The sequence below is a fragment of the Ornithorhynchus anatinus genome, chromosome 7, assembly GCF_004115215.2.
Source record: "Ornithorhynchus anatinus isolate Pmale09 chromosome 7, mOrnAna1.pri.v4, whole genome shotgun sequence".
In the NCBI taxonomy this organism is placed as follows: Eukaryota; Metazoa; Chordata; class Mammalia; order Monotremata; family Ornithorhynchidae; genus Ornithorhynchus; species Ornithorhynchus anatinus.
In genome coordinates this window covers 82,436,778-82,453,658 of record NC_041734.1, presented here as the reverse complement: position 1 = coordinate 82,453,658, position 16,881 = coordinate 82,436,778, and the positions used below count along the sequence as shown (strand labels likewise).

General features: G+C 56.2%; 1 protein-coding gene across 1 annotated transcript; it reads right to left on the bottom strand.

The window, feature by feature from the left end:
• Positions 1 to 1,190: 1,190 nt before the first annotated feature.
• MSTN (myostatin) lies at positions 1,191 to 16,831 on the bottom strand. The gene is made up of 4 exons (XM_029069690.1): positions 16,718 to 16,831; positions 14,380 to 14,665; positions 8,237 to 8,673; positions 1,191 to 1,571 (listed from the first exon to the last, which is right to left on the bottom strand). The coding sequence occupies exons 1-4, from the start codon at positions 16,829 to 16,831 to the stop codon at positions 1,191 to 1,193; spliced, it is 1,218 nt and encodes a 405-aa protein (XP_028925523.1).
• Between the last annotated feature and the right edge of the window lie 50 nt (positions 16,832 to 16,881).

The window sequence follows — 16,881 nt, the reverse complement described above, 5'->3', positions numbered from 1 at the left end:
GGAGGAATTTCATCTTTGCAGGGATGTGGCTATAGACACCACCCATTCCAGGGTTGGAGGGTCGTCACTGCATTGCGGGGGTGAGGTTGGGGAGGGGGGAGCGCCTCTGGCCTTCTGACCAGGACCTTGCTGAGGGAACCGTGCTGAGGGGAAGAGGCGACTGTTTTCTGAAAACGTGACACTGCACCAGGCTAAGAAGAAATGCATGTGAAAGGCCACTCCTCTAATTTCCTACAAAGCAAGGAAGGCCTTCCTTCTACGAGTCGATGGCAATGTGTGAACACACATAAATGTGATTTGATTTCCTCCTTGGTTACAGAGCTCTGCTAGACTGTAAACTCTTTGAGGGCAGGGATCGTCTCTACTAACTCCACTGGATTCTCCCAGGCGCTCAGTCCAGTGCTCTGCACACAATAGACTGTAAACTCCTTGAAGGCAGGGGCCGTGTCTACTAACTCTACTGGACTCTCCAAACGCTCAGTCCAGTGATCTGCACTCAGTAGACTGGAAGCTCCTTGAGGGCAGGGATCATGTCTAGCAACTCTATAAAACTCTCCCAAGCTCTCAGTCCAGTGCTCCACACACAGTAGACCAGAATCTCCTCGAGGGCAGGGATCTTATCTAGCAACTGCTCTGCTTTCCCAAGTGCCCTCCGCAGATTCTCCTGATCGATCAATCGATTGATTGACTGTTTAATAACAGGTGTTGAGGCAGCTGGACTTTTTTTTAACGGTACTTGTTAAGCACTTACTAGGTGTCAAACCCTGTTCCTAAGCGCTGGGGCAGATGCAAGTTAATCAGGTTGGACACAGTCTCTGTTTCCCCCGGGGCTCGCAGTCTAAGAAAGAGGGAGAACTGGCAATGAATCCCCATTTTACAGTTGAGGAAACTGGCCCGGAGAAACCAAGCGACTTGCCCAAGGTCCCCCAGCAGGTGAGCGCCGGAACTGGGATTAGAACTCGGGTCGTCCCAGGCCCGTGCTCTTTCCACTAGGCCGCGCTTCCCAGCCTTTGGCCTGTTGGCGGAGGTCTCCAATGCTCTCCGGAGTGGATGGGCCGCCCCGGGGGGCCCGTGGCGGGGGAGGGGCGGACGGGGCTGGGGGACCCCGGGGGGACCCCGGCACGGGGCCGGTTTCCCAGTTTGGGAGGCGGGGAGCGGAAGCCGACCCGGCGGGTCCGGGGCAGCGGGCGCTAAGAGCAGCCGCAGCGGTCCACCACCATGGCGGGGATCTTCCCGTAGATGATCTGCTCCTTGCCATTGAAGTAGAGCATGTTGATGGGGGACATCTTTGTGGGGGTGCAGCAGGGGCCGGCCGAGCCCCCGGGGTTGGTCTGGTGGACCAGGTGGGTGTGCGGGTACTTCTGCAGGAAGACGAAGTCGCAGTCTCCGGAGCAGTAGTTGGCCTTGTAGCGTTTGGGGGCGATGACCCAGTCCCAGCCGAAGGCCTCGAAGTCCACGGTCAGGGGGTAGCGGCAGCAGCGGGACTCGGCAGAGTGCTCGTCGCAGTCCAGCCCGAAGTCTCTCCGCGACCTCCTCGGGGTGTCTATCACCCTGACCTCCAGGAAGGGGTTCTGCGGGCGAGGGGGAAGAGAATCGCTGTGGTTACCACCCACCCCCGGGGTCAGTGTGATTGAGCAACGCCATTTATTGGCGGATCACCGTTCTGGGTGCCTTCTCTGAAGAGGGACCCTCTCCTGGGCCCCCATTCTGGGCAGATCATTGTAATAATAAGAATTGTGGTATTTGTTAAGCGCTTACTCTGTGCCAGGCACTGTGCTAATTGCTGGGGTGGACACAAGCAAATTGAGTTGAACACAGTCCCTGTCCCTTGTGGGGCTCACAGTCTCAATCCCCATTTTCCAGATGAGCTAATTGAGGCCCAGATAATTTAAGTGACTTGTTCAAGGTCACACAGCAGACAAGTGATGGAGTAGGGATTAGAAGTCACAATCTTCCGACTCCCAGGCCGTGCTCCATCCACTATGCCATGTACCGGGCACCTACATTGGGTAGAGTGCTGTGCTGGCCACCTCCTGTGTACAGAGTGTTGGACCAGGGGTCTAGGTGGACAGAGAACTGGACTGGGGTCTACGGGGGACAGAGCACTCTACCTGGGGCCAACTGTAGCAGAGCACTGTACTAGGAGAAGCTGGCACAGTGGATAGACCACAGGCTTGGGAGTCAGAGTCATGGGTTCTAATTCCAGCTCCACCACGTGTGTGCTGTGTGGCCTTGGGCAAGTCATTTCACTTCTCTATACCTCAGTTACATCATGTTGTAAAAAGGGTGATTAAGACTGTGAGCCTCATGTGCGACAGGGACTGTGTCCAACCTGATCTGCCCATAGCCACCCCAGGACTTAGTACAGTGCCTGACATATAGTAAGCGCTTAACAGATCCCATAGTTATTATTATTACTAGGCATTTACCGTGTACAGAATGTTGTAGTGAGGACCAATTATGGACAGAACACTGTACCAGCGTCTACTGTGGACAAAGCATTGTATCAGGATCTTCTATAGGCAGAGCATCATATCAGGTGCCTATTGTGGGCAGAACACTGTAATAATAATAATGTTGGTATTTGTTAAGCGCTTACTATGTGCCGAGCACTGTTCTAAGCGCTGGGGTAGACATAGGGGAATCAGGTTGTCCCACGTGGGGCTCACAATCTTAATCCCCATTTTACAGATGAGGGAACTGAGGCACAGAGAAGTTAAGTGACTTGCCCACAGTCACACAGCCGACAAGTGGCAGAGCTGGGATTCGAACTCATGAGCCCTGACTCCAAAGCCCGTGCTCTTTCCACTGAGCCACGCTGCTTCTCACTGTACTAGGCATCTACTGTGGGCAGAGCACTCTACTGGGTGAATACTGTGGGCAGAGCACTGTACTAGGAACTTACTGTGTACAGTGTACTGGAGACCAATTGTGGACAGAGCACTGTACCAAGATCTACTGAGGACAGAGCACTGTTCCAGGGTCTACTATCAGCAGACCACTATATCGGGTGCCTGCTATGGGCAGAGCACTGTACCGGCCCCCTACTGTGGTCAGAGCCCTGTACTGGCCCCTTACTGTGGACAGAGCACTGTAGTGGGCACCTACTGTGGACAGAGCACTGTATCAGGCACCAACTAGGGGCAGAGCACTGTACTGGATGCCTACTGTAGACAGGGTGCAAAGATGAGTAGTTGCATTTTAGAGGCAGTGAGGCCGAGGTGCCAGTCAGACACCCAAGTGGAGAATATGATAATAATTATAACTGTGGCCTCTAAGTGCTTACTCTGGGTCAAGCACTGTATTAAGCACTGGTCCCTCATGGGGCTTACAGCCTAAGTAGGAGGAAAAACAGGTTTTGAATCCCCACTTTGCAGATGAGGGAACTGAGGCCCAGAGCAATGAAGTGACTGGCTCCGGGTCACCCAAAAGACAAGCGGCAGAGTCTGGATTAGAACCCTGGTCTTCCAACTTCCAGGCCCGGGCTCTTGCCACTAGGCCACACTGTTTCTCAGAGAAGTGCCCGAGTCAGGAGGATTGAAGCCAACTCGAACCACTAAAGGAGCCGGGGAGAAACTCGGCCTGTGCTTTTCCAGCAGCTGAGGCTCGAGGGCCCCCCAACATCTGCTCAGCAACCAATGAGCCGGATCTGTTGACGGTCCGTGTGGCCAGAGGAAGTCTTGGAGAGGAAAGGATCTGGGGGGCGTACCATCCACCACCACTGCTCCCTCCTAGGTTGGCACTCTCTGGAGTGGCATTAACCTTTCGAGGCGTCTGGGGTCCCTGCTGACCCTCTCCCTGTCCCTTCCTGCCTCATTTTTTGTTGAATTTTTTTAACGGCATTTGTTAAGCACCAAGCACTGTACAATGCACTGGGGTAGATACAAGCTAATCAGGGTGGACATAGTCCATGTCCCACATAGGGTTCACAGGCTTCATCCCTGTTTTATAGATGAGGGAACGGAGGACCAGGGAAGCAGCATGGCCTAGTGGTTAGGGCACAGGCCTGGGCGTCAGAAGGGTCTAGGTTCTAATCCCTGCTCTACCTCTTGTCTTCTGTGTGATCTTAGGCAAGTCACTTAACTCCTCTGTGCTTCAGTTACCTCACCTGTAAAATGGGGAGTAAGACTGTGTGGGATTAGCTTGTATCTCCCCCAGCACTTAGCACAGTGCTTGGCACATAGTAAGCGCTTAATAAATACCATTAAAAAAAGAGAGAGAAAGTGAAATGACTTGTCCAAGGTGACACAGCAGACAAATGACAGAGTCAGGATTAGAACCCGGGTCCTTCTGACTCATTCTCATGGCCACGGGCACGAGTCGCCCCCTGTGCACTGTGACAGGGCAGAGCTGGAACACAGCCGGGCATCTGAGGGGATAGGGCCAAGGGAAGGGAGAGTGAAAGCTCAATCACCAAGTGGCCACCTCACTGTCCTTGGGGCTTGGTAGACCCAGCTTGGGGCTCCCAGCCCAATCCCTCCTGCTGCTGTTGCTGTTGCTACTGCTGCTTCTGTCACTGCTGAGAAGAACAGCGCAGGAAGTACTGTCCCAAGCACTTAGAACAGTGCTCTGCATACAGAAAGCACTCAATAAATATGATTGATGAATTGATTGATTGAGAAGTAGCTCCTTAGGGGAGAAGGTGGTCTCTTCAGGCCAGAAGTAGTCCCTTAGAGTGGGAAGTGGTCTCTTCAGGAGCAGAAGTAGCCCCTTAGAGCAGGAAGTGGTTTCCTTGGGAACAAAAGTAGTTCCCCAGGGTCGGAAATGGTCCCCCCGAGGCAAAAAATGGTTTCTTAAGAGCAAAAGTGATAATAATAATAATAATTGGGGTATTTCTTGAGCTCTTACTACGTGCCAAGTACTGTTCAAAGCACTGGGGTAGATACAAGATAATCAGGTTGGCCATAGAAGCCCTTTTGGATCATAAGTGGTCCCCTCAGGGAAAGAAGTGGCCTCCTCAGGAGCGGAAGTAGCCCCTTAGAGCCAGAGGTGGCCTCCTCGGGACAGGAATTGGTCTCTTTGGGAACAAAAGCAGTCCCTTAGGTCTGGCAGCGGTCCCCTCGAGGTAGGAAGTGGTTTCTTTGGGGCAAGAAATGATCTCTTCAAGTTCTTCTCCAGGGAATGGCTCCAGGAACTGGGCTGGCCCTTGGGGAAAAGAGAGCCCAGGGACCTCTCTCCCCCAAGGACTTTCCCCACCGCTGGCCATGTTGGCCAGGGCCAGGGTCCATTGTCCACCCTGCCAATGACATGTTAGGATCCAAAACTGTTGATCCAGAAGAGCAGATTGCAAGTGCTGGCCTGTGAAGGGAGACTTTGGCTTGGCTTTCATAGGCAGCTGTGGGGTGAGAGGCAGTGAGGTCTAGTGGAAAGAGCCCGGGCCTGACAGTCACTGGCCCTGGGTTCTCATCTCGGCTCTGCCGTCTGCCTGCCGTGTGACCTTGGGCAAAGAAGACACTTCATTTTTCTGGCCCTCAATTTCCTCATGTTCATTCATTCATTCAATCATATTTATTGAGCGCTTACTGTGTGCAGAGCACTGTACTAAGAGCTTGGAAAGTACAATTCAGCAATAAAAAGAGAGATTCAATACTTGTTCTCCTTCCTACTCCTAGGCACGAGTGTGTGTATGTAAAAATGTGTGCACAAGAATATGCCTATGGGAGTGTGTGAACAAAATGAGTTTGAGGGTGACTGTGAGAGGGTGCAGGTGGATGAGTGTGCCAGTGTGTGCGTGCACAGTCCTGGAGGGGGGGAGTGTATGGCATAAGGGGACATGCATAGGGGGTCTCCCAGCAAGGTTTGGGGATCTGGGCCGGAGTCAGGCAGTCAGTCAATCTTATTTATTGAGCACCTACTGTGTGCAGAGCACTGCACTAAGCACTGGGGAAGGTTCAATACGATAATATAACTGACACATTCCCTGTCCACAACAAGTTTACAGTCTACAGGGAGATGAAGAGAGGGGAGGTGGTGATGGGGATGATGGAAGCAGCAAGGTACTAGTGCAAAAAACACGGGCCTGGGAGTCAGAAGGACCTGGGTTCTAATGCTGACTCTGCCACATGTCTGCTGGGAGACCTTGGGCAAGTTACTTTACTTCTCTGGTTCTCAGTTCCCTCATCTGTAAAATGGGGACTAAGAATGTGAGCCCCATGTGGGACAGGGACTCTGTCCAACCTGATTACCTTGTATCTACCCCAGCACTTAGAACAGTGCTTGGCACGTAGTAAGTGCTTAACAAGCACCATAATTATTATTATTATTATTATTATTATTATGGGGAGGTTCGGCTCAGGGCCAGGCTGGGATGGCCCCACTAGCATAGCTTGAGTCCAGATGGGCTAGAAGCAGCGGAACCAAGGAAACAGCTTTCCACCAGGAGAGAGAGCGAGCAGACCGGCCCATCCCATTCCGTGTCTATGTCTGTGCCCGGGGCCCGGGCCCTTCTGATAATCCAAAAGCCACTGCAGGGGTCCCTTAGGCCCCCGGCCAGAAGAGTATGGCTCTGCATCGGTAGAGGATTTAATCTCCCCCGGGCCAGGACCATGTCTTGTAGTCTCATCGGGTGCTCCCCAGAGCCTGGTGCCCCACTCCACCCTCAGCAGGTGCCCAGAACAGCACTCAGCAATAATAATAACTGTGGTATGGGTTAAGCACTTACTATGTGCCAGACACTGTACTGAGCACTGGGGTAGATACTAGTTTAACAAGTTGGACACAGTTCCTGTCCCACATGAGGCGCACAGCTTCAATGCCCATTTTACAGATGAGGTCACTGAGGCCCAAAGAAGTGAAGTGACTTGCCCAGGGTCACCCAGCGGAAAAGTGGCAGAGCCGGGATTAGAACCCACGACCTTCCGACTCCCAGGCCCGGCCTTATTCACTACCCCATGCTGCCCTGTACAGTGTTCTGAACATAATCCCGGCTCTGCTAATGGCTTGCTCTGTGACCTTGGGCAAGTCACTTCACTTCTCTGTGCCTCAGTTTTCTCAACTGTAAAGTGGGGATATCTGTTCTCCCTCCTACTTGGACTGTGAGCCCCATGTGGGACAGAGACTCTGACTTAACTAACTTCTGCCTAACCCAGTCTTAGAACAATGTTCGACACACAGTAAGCACTTAGAAAATACCATAAAAAAATAGGTGCACAGTACAGTGCTCAGCATACAGGAGGTGCCCAGTACAGTGCACCACGTACAACAGGCACCCAGGTAGCAACCAGCAAAGAGTAAACGCTCAACACAAAGTAGATGCCCAGTGTAGCATTCTGCCTACAGCAGGCAGCCAGTAGAAAGCTCAGCAAACAGCAAGGGTCCAGTACAGTACTCGGTCATTCAGTGGTATTTATTGAGTGCATATTATGTGCAGAGCCTAGGTGCCCGGTACAGTACTGCACACTCAGTGGGTGCTCTGTATGGCGCTATGTACACAGTCTTGAACTGCAGATTCATAAATCCTCATAAACTCTCAAACGCTTCAAAAGTTAGGTTTTCTGACATTTTCATTGGGTTTGCTTTTCAGGGGTCGAGGAGGGGGAAGGAGCATGTTTGTATGTGTGTGTGCGCGCACATGTGTGCACATGTGTTAGTGTTTGCATTTGTGTGACTGTGTGTGCATGTGTTTGAGGATGTAATTATGTGTCAACTTGAGAGTGTGTGCATGTGTGGAAAGCTCCTCCTCTAGACTCCTTTTCTGCAGAGACTGTCTACAAACTCTATTTCATTGCACTCTCCCAAGCGCTTAGCACGGTGTTCTGCACATAGTAAGTGTTCAATAAATACCACTGATTGATTGGAATGATTTATGTATGTGAATATGAGGCTTTTGTGAGTGCTTGCGTGTGTCTCTGTGCCTGTGCGCTCGTAAGCGAGTGACTGTGTGTGTGTGTAAAGATGTGTGCATGTTTGTGTTTTTATTTTTTTAATTGTATTTTGATGTGCCAGGCGTGTTCTAAGGGCTGGGGTAGATACAAGCTAATTAGTTGGGGTTCACACTATTATCCCCATTTTGTGGGCAAGGTAACTAAGGCCCAGGGAAGTGAAGTGAGTTGCCCAAGATCGCACAGCAGACAAGTGGCAGAGTGGGGATTAGAACCCAGGTACTTCTGACTCCCAGGCCCGGGGACTAGCCACTAGGCCAAGAGAGAGCAAACGAGCGAGAGAGAGAGAGTATATGTATGTGTATATGGATGTGTGTGTGCATGCACTCTAGGGGGGTTGTGTATCGGGCACTTACCAGCCCCTCCTCTCCCGGGCCTGTGAAGGTGACAGCCAGGTTGTGTCCACTCTCGTCCAGAGCCTTTATCTCGATGCCCAGGTCGGACTCGGGCTGTTTGAGCCAGTTCTGCAGCACCGTCTTCACGTCGATGCTGTGCCAGATGCCCCCGGGCCCGGGCCCGGCCCCGCCCCCGCCCCCGGTCCCGGTCCCGGCCCCGGCCCCTGCCGTGCGGGTGGGCTGCACGTGGAGTTTCAGGGAGCGGATCCCGGGGTGCCTGGAGCTGTGTTTTCCGGGCTGGACGAGCCTGAGGATCTGCACGAAGACGGTGGTGGGCTTGAGGACGGGCCGCAGGTGGACCCAGAGCCGGGCCTTGAGCACCTTGTTGGGCTGGATCCGGGGGCTCAACCTGAAGAAGCAGCACTTGGGCCTCCCTTCCGCCTGCCACAGGAGCCCCGCTGCAAGCCAAAACAGACCACAGCGTCACGCTGGACAAATGCTCAGCGGATGGATGGAGGGAGGGAGGGAGGGAGGGAGGGATAGAGGGATGGACAAGCAGATGGGTGGATGGACAGACGGATAGACGGATGGATGGACTGATGGGAACAGCTGGCTGCCAGAGCGTCGTCCTGCGCGGCAGATGTGTCTGCCGACTCTGTTAGATTCTTCTACCATCCCTTCCCCAACCCTTAGCCCAGTGCACACAGTAAGCGATCAAGCAATAGCACCGGGTGCTTGGTCAGAAATTCCCGACAGCCCCCAACAGCCTGCCACTCTCAGCTCTCAAAGTGCCACCCTGTCATTGCCCGGGGTTTCCTCTGGTCACTTTGGCTCTGAGACCTTGGAGACCCTTTGGCTTCCTCCCGCTCCATTTCTAAATGACTTCTGCCTGTAGGTCCATCCGTCATTCTGTCCATCCATCCCTCCATCCATCTCCTCATCCGCCTATCCATCCATCCGTTTGTCCATCCATCTATCCAACCATCTGTCCATCCATTCACCCATCCATCTGTCTCCCCATCTGCCCATCCATCAGTGCACCCACCCATCCACCCGTCCACCCATCCAGGGTATTTATTGGGCACCTACCTACTCTGCCGAGAGCATGGGGCAGTATAATAAACAGGAAGACACACACTTCCAGCCTACGAGGAGTTTGTGAAATCTTGCCTGCCCGTCGTCTCCCCTTATTAAACAGCAAACTCTTCGAGAGCAGGGAAACGCACATGTCTAGCTACTGCTACTCACTCCCAAGTATCCAGTACAGCACTCTGCCCACAGGAGGCGCCCAGTACAGCATTCTATATAGAGGAGATGCCCAGTACAGCGCTCCTCCCGCGGGAGGCACTTAGTATAACACTCTGCCCACAGAAAGTACCCTGCAAATTCCGTCGATTGCTGGGTTTCTTCATTCAGTTGTTGCATTCATCGAGCTCTTACAGCCTGCTGGGTTTGCTAGAAGCTTTCCTGACCCAGGTGCCCAAGCTTGAATGGAAAAGCCATCGTGCCGGTGGATCAATCAGTGGTATCTATCAATCAATCAGTTGATCGATCAATAGCAGGGGCCTGTAACGTCCTGAACTGAGTGTGTTTGGCGTCTCTCAGGCCTGCGGGCAAGCGGGAGGGAGCCAAGGAGCCCCCGAGGAGCAGGGCCCCCATTATTGACTTTGGCTGTCCGGCTTTGAAGGGTGTCCAGCGGCCATCAGCGGCCACCAGCAGCCAGCCGCCCTCTGCCCCCAACCCCCACCCCAACCCCAAGTTCTGGGGGAAGAAAGGCTCAGACCCTGGGGTGACACCCGACTGCACTGGGGACGGAGAGGAGGAGGACGGGGAGGATAAAGGATGGGAAGGACAGAGACGGGGAGGACGGAGCCAGGGAGGATGGGGGCTGGGGACGGGAGGACGGAGGACAAGGAGGGCGGGGACGGGAAGGACAGGGGACGGGGAGGACGGGGACGGGGAAGACGGGGATGAGAAGGACGAGGACGGGAGAAGGGAAGACGGAGAGGATGGGGATGGGGAGGGCGAGGACTGGAACAGAGAAGATGGGGGATGGGGACGGGAAGACGGAGGACAGGGAGGACGAGGAGGACGGGGAAGACGGGGATGAGGAGGACGAGGACGGGAGAAGGGAGGACGGAGAGGATGGGGATGGGGAGGACGAGGACAGGAAGAGGGGAATTCGGGGAGAATGGGAATGGGGAGGACGAGGACTGGAACAGAGAAGATGGGGGATGGGGACGGGAGGACGGAGGGCAGGGAGGACGGGGACGGGGAAGACGGGGATGAGGAGGACGAGGACGGGAGAAGGGAGGACAGAGAGGATGGGGATGGGGAGGACGATGACAGGGAGGATGGGGTACGGGAAGTACGGAGGCGGGTAGGACGCGGACAGGGAGGACCGGGGACGGGGAGGACCGCGGATGGGGAGACTAGGTCAGGGAGAAGGGAGGACGGGGAGGACGGGGAGCGCGGGGACGGAGAGGACGAGAACGGGAGAAGGGAAGTCGGGGAGGACGGGGACGGGGAAGACGAGAACGGGAGAAGGGAAGACGAGGAGGACGGAGGACGGGGAGGATGGGGACAGGGAAGATGGGGGTGGGGAGGACGAGGACAGGAAAGATGGGGGATGGAGTCGGGAGGACAGAGACAGGGAGGACGGGGGAGGGAGATGGAGGACAGCGTGAGCAGGGAATCAGAGCTAGGGAGGGACGGGAGACGGGGGCGGCGAGGGGGTCGTGCAGCAGCAGCAGCAGCAGCAGCGGGTGGCGGGGCGAGCCTGGGGGTCTCAGGACTTTTCCCGGGGAAGGTCTCCGGTCCCGGCGCCGAGAGGGAAGGGGAGACCGTGGCCAGCGGCTCAGGGCCCGAGCGGGAGGACCCGGAGGGTCCCTGACATTTGGGGCGGGGGGCTGGGGTTTGGGGGAAAGGGGCACAGAACAGGTGCCAGGCCGCGCTAAACATGGGAAGGGAGAGGGGACGGCCCAGGGGGCTGATGGAGGTGTGGAGGGAGGGAGTCTCAGGACTCCTACAATCCTTGGGCAGACCCCCGGGCCTTCCGTCCCTGGAACGGGATGCTGTAAGGGCAGCCTGGGGTCGAGAGCGCCTGGGACCCTGACCCGCCTCACTCCCCTCCGCTCGACGCCCTCACCCCCTTCACCACCATCACCTCCTTCAACCCCGGGGCCGGCGGGAGATCAGCTCTCCTTTAGGACGGGAAAGTCGCTCTCCTCGGGACCCCGGGTGCCCGCAAAGCCACGAGATCGGTCGATCGATCCATCAGTGGAGTTTATTGAGCGCTTTAGGTGGGCGGAACGCCGCACTGAGCGCTTGGGGAGAGGGCACTGCCGCACAGTTGGTAGACACGATCTCTGCCTTAACAATAATAATAATAATAATAATGGTATTTGTTAAGCGCTTACTTTGGGTCAAGCACCGTTCTAAGCGCTGGGGTAGATACAATAATAGTAATAATGGAGGTATTTGTTAAGTGCTTACTACGGGTCAAGCACTGTTCTAAATGCTGAAGTAGATACAAGGTAACGAGGGTGTCTCACGTGGGGCTCACAGTCATAATCCCCATTTTACAAGATGAGGTAACTGAGGAACAGAGAAGTTAAGTGACTTGCCCACAGTCACACAGCCGACAAGTGGCAGAGCTGGGATTAGTACTCAAGACTTCTTGACTCCCAAACCCGGGCTCTTTCCACTAAGCCACGATACAAATTAATCGGGATGGACATAATCCCTGTCCCACATAGGTTCACAACCTTAAGCCCCATTTTTAAGACGAGGGAAGTGAGGCTCAGAGAAGTGAAGTGACCTGAACAAGGCCACGCAGCAGACAAGTGGCGGAGCCAGTATGAGAATCTATGACCTTTTGATTCCCGGGCCCGAGATCTAGTCACTAGGTCATGCTGCTTTTGTGACATTCATGCTACTGTCAGGGGAGACTGACGTTAAAAGAAGAAGAAGAATAATAATGTTGGTATTTGTTAAGCGCTTACTATGGGCAGATCACTGTTCTAAGCGCTGGGATAGATACAGGGTAATCAGGTTGTCCCACGTGAAGCTTACAGTCTTAATCCCCATTTTACAGATGAGGTAACTGAGGCACAGAGAAGTTAAGTGACTTGCCCACAGTAGGACTGAGAGTGAGCGTGACTAGTAAGTGCTTAAGGCTTAAGGCGATGCAGAAGAGAGAGAGAGGAGAGAGCAGGGGGAATGAGGGCTTAGTCGGGGAAAACCTCTCGGAGGAGATGGGATTTTAACAAAATTTAGAAATTTGGGAGAGTGGTGGTCTACCAGCTATGAAGAGGCAGCTTGGCTCAGTGGAAAGAGCGCGGTCTTGGGAGTCAGAGGTCATGGGTTCGAATCCCGACTCCACCGCTTGTCAACTGTGTGACTTTGGGCAAGTCACTGTGTGACTTTGGGCAAGTCACTGTGTGTTTGGGCAAGTCACTTAACTTCTCGGTGCCTCAGTCACCTCACCTGTAAAATGGGGATTGAGACTGTGAGCCCCACGTGGGACAACCTGATTCCCTTGTGTCTACCCCAGCGCTTAGAACAGTGCTCGGCACATAGTACGTGCTTAACAAATACCAACAGTATTACTTAACTTCCCTGTGCCTCAGTTACCTCATCTGTAAAAGGGGGATTAAAACTGTGAGCCCCACGTGGGACAACCTGATCACCTTGTATCCCCCAGCGCTTAGAACAGTGCTTTGCACATAGTAAGCGCTTAACAAATACCACCATTATAATCCCGGCTCCACCACTTGTCCACTGTGTGACTTTGGGCCAGTCGCTTCACTTCTCTGGGCCTCAGTTTCCTCATCTGTAAAATGGGGATTAAGACTGAGAGCCCCTCGTGGGACGACCTGATCACCTTGTTTCCCCCGTCAGCGCTTAGAACAGTGCTTCGCACATAGTAAGCGCTTAACAAATGCCATCTTCATTATCATTATTATTATTATTATTATTATTATCATTATTAGGAAGGCATACCAGGGTAGAGGCAGGACTTGGCGAGGGGTCGGCCGCGAGATAGACGAGATGGAGGGACAGCGAGGAGGTTGGCATGACAAGAGCGAAGCGTGAGGGCTGGGTTGGAGTAGGAGATCAGCGAGGTAAGGTAGGAGGGAGCGAGGGGTTGGACGGCTTGAAAGCCGATGGTGAGAAGTATCCCTTTGATATGGAGGTGGATGAGCAACCACTGGAGGGTCTTGAGGTGCGGGAAGAAGTGGACTTTGTAGGGTTTTGTAGGATAATGATGCGGGCAGCAGAGTGAAGTATGGAGCGGAATGGGGGGTGACAGGAGGCAGGGAGGCCAGCAATGAGGCTGAAGTAAGTCATCAAGGAGGGAGAGGCTAACCGCTTGGATTAACGTGATAGCCGTTTGAATGGAGAGGAAAGGACGGATTTTAGCGAAATCGTGAAGGTGGAACCGACAGGATTTGACGACAGACTGAATATGTGGATTGAACGAGAGAAATGAATCGAGGAAAACGCCAAGGTGACGGCGCTCGTGAGACAGGGAGGAGGGCGGTGCCGTCTACGGTGATGGGAAAGTCAAGGGAATGGGGAGGACGGGGTTTGGGTGGGAAGAGGAAAAATTCACTTTGGGGAAGAGATGAGAGGGGGGCGGGTTATATCTACACGGGATCCCAGCCAGGGACAGACTGCTAGGGTGGAGGCCAGGACCGGCTTCCCGGGGAACCGACTGACCGCTCCGGGCGACGGAGGGTCCACACCAGGGGACCGAGTGACCACACGGGGGGACCGACCGACAACAGCGAGAGGACTGACTGCACTTGGGGACGGACCGAACGCCTCGGGAGACCAACCGACCTCCCCGGGGGATAAATTGATCACCCCGGAGACAGACCGACCTGCCCGAGGAACCAGCTGACCGCCCCGGGGGATGGACCGACCATCCTGAGAGACCGACGGAAGGCACCCGGGGTGGGTTGGGGGGATGAACCGCCCGACCGCCCAGGGACCCGACTGACCACCCCGGAGGCCAGACCGAGCAGCCGGGGGACGGCCTGCCGGGGCGAGGGGCGGGGGGTGGGGAGCTCTCCCACCCTCCCACCCTCCCTCCGTCCGTCCGTCCGCTCGGCCCCCGGGCCCCCCGCCCCCCGCCAGGCCCCCCGGGGCGGACTGACCCTGCTGCGAGGGCATGGTGAGGATGGTCTCGGTGGTGGCGTGGGAGTCGGCCTCCTCCAGGGAGCCGCCGCTGCTGTCGTCCCTCTGCACGTCGTACTGGTCGACGAGGTCCTGGAGGGCGGGCGCTCGGGGCAGCAACCTGCCCAGGGCCTCCCGGCTGACGTTGGGCGCCGCGTCCAGCCGCAGCTTGCTGAGGATCTGGACTTTGATGACCTCGAGGCGCGAAGCCTCGGCGCCCTGCCGCCAGGCGCAGGCCCCGCACGCGGCCTCCCCCTCGGCCTCCCCCTCGGCCTCCCCCTCGGCCCCCCGACCCCCGGCCCCCGCCCCCAGCAGCCCCAGCACGCACACCGCCACCCATCCCCATCCCCATCCCCATCCCCGACCCCGACCCCGACCCGACCCCGGACCCATCCTCCTCACCGCAGAGATGGACTCCCCCTCTCCCTCCTGACGCCCCCTCCTCCTCCTCTTCCTCCTCTTCCTCCTCCTCTTCCTCCTCCTCCTCCTCCTCCTCCTGTCCCCGCTCGCTCCCGTCCTCTCTGCCTCCCGTCCGTCCCCTTCTACCTATCTCCCCCTCCTCTCTGTCGTCCCCTCTCCCTCGGTGCCCTCCTCTCTCTGTCTCTGTCTGTCTCTGTCTCTGTGTGTGGGTCTGTCGGCCGCCCTGCCTCCCCTCTCCTCCCCAGTGCCCCCTCCCCTCCCCTCCCCTCTGCCCCCTCCTCTCTCCCCGCCTTCTCAGCCGCCCCTCTCCTCTCGCCCTCCCGTCTGTCCCCTTCTAGCTCCCCCTCCCCCCTCCCTTCTGCCCCTTCGCTCTGTCCCCTCCCTCTCGGTCCCCTCCTCTCTCTCGGCCCCCTCCACTCAGAGCCCCCCCCCCGCCCCTTCACCTCTGCCCCCACCCTCTGAGCCCCCTCCCCTCAGGACCCCCACCCTCTGGGCTCCTTCCCCTCTGGACTCCCTCCCCTCTGAGCCCCCTCCCCTCTGGGCCCCCTTCCCTCTGGGCTCCTTCCCTTCAGGGCCCCCTATTCTGAGTCCCCTCCACTCAGGACCCCCACCCCTCTGGGCTCCTTCCCCTCTGGACTCCCTCCTCTCTGAGCCCCCTCCCCTCTGGGCCCCCTCCCCTCAGGGCCACCTCCCCTTTGGGCTCCTTCCCCTGTGGGGTCCCTCCCCTCTGGGCGCCCTCCCCTCTGGGATCCTTCCCCTCTGGGCTCCTTCCCCTCTGGGCCCCCTCTCCACTGAGCCCCCTCCCCTCTGAACCCCCTCCCCTCTGAGCCCCCTCCCCCCAAAGCCCCCTCCCCTCAGGGCTCCCTCGTCCCTGGTCCTTCCCTGGGGTCGGTGGGAGGCGGCGGGCGGGCCCGGGAAGAGGCGTCGCGGGGGCGGCGGAGGCGGTGGCGGGCGGGACCGGCTCTCATGGTGTCCCCCACGTGGGCTTTTATCCGGCGTCCGGGGGGGGGGTGGGGGGGGGGGGCGGTCAGGAGGTGGGACGGGGGCGTCCCGGGGGGGAGGGGGGTCCCGGAGAGGCGGGTGCCGGGGATTGGCTGCGGCCCCGACAATGAATCTGGCTGTCAGTGCCGCGGGTCGCCTGTCACAAGCCGCCGAGCCGGGTCCGGTTGCAGTCACGGTGACCTCATTCGCTGGCCCCGAGGAAAAGTCCTGAATCTACAAATCGCGGCCGGGGCCGTGGCAACCGACCAGAGGCCCAGCGAGCCAACGAAGACGGCTCCGCCCCCTGTCCGCTGCCCCCTACCCCCTGCCCCCTGCCCCCTGCCCCCTGCCCCTTGCCCCCTGCCCTCGATCCCCGACCCTCCCTGCCCCCAGCCCCGTTCTAGGCCCGAGCTTAGCCCGGGAGGAAGGGGGTCCCTCCGAGGGCACTAAGATCCCCTCATCGGGGGGCCGATAATAATAATATCTCTGCGTGCCAAGCACTGTTCTAAGCACTGGGGTTTATTAATAAATGCCGTCGAGTCGTTTCCGATTCAGAGCGACTCCAAGGATAGACTCTCTCCGGAACGTCCCGTCCTCTGCCATAATCCGCAACCTTTCTAATGGTTCTTCCGTTATCCTTGTTAGGGTCTCTATTCTCGTAGCTGCCGGCCTGGCTCTGCCACGTTTTCCCCGGACTTTTCCTGGCATTAGTGTCTTCTCCAGAAAATCAGTCCTCATGATGATGTGTCCCAAATATACTAATCTATGTCGAGTCATTTGGCCTTCTAAAGACCACTTTGATTTCATTTGCACTAAAATCCAACTGTTTGTCTTTGGGACAGTCCATGGCATTCGCAAAAGCCTTCTCCAACACCACATTTCAAAAGAATCGATACTCTTTCTATCCCGTTTTTTCACCGTCCGTCTTTCGGGTCCATACAGTGTCAGTGGAAATTCCATAGAGTTGACTATTTGAATTTTTGTGGCAATAGTTACATCAGCACGTTTCATGACTTTTTCCAGGCTCTTCATAGCAAGTCCTCCTCACATTATCTTGGGTGTATTTCTTGGCTACTATTTCC

Coding starts and splice junctions, on each gene's coding strand:
- MSTN (XM_029069690.1), bottom strand. CDS start 16,831: ATGAAGAGCCTGGAAAAAGTCATGAAACGTGCTGATGTAACTATTGCC. Junction 14,666..16,717: donor ATGGACCCGAAAGACGGACG/GTGAAAAAACGG, acceptor GGGGAGGCCGAG/GGGGAGGCCGAGGGGGAGGC. Junction 8,674..14,379: donor CACCATGCCCTCGCAGCAGG/GTCAGTCCGCCC, acceptor TTTGGCTTGCAG/CGGGGCTCCTGTGGCAGGCG.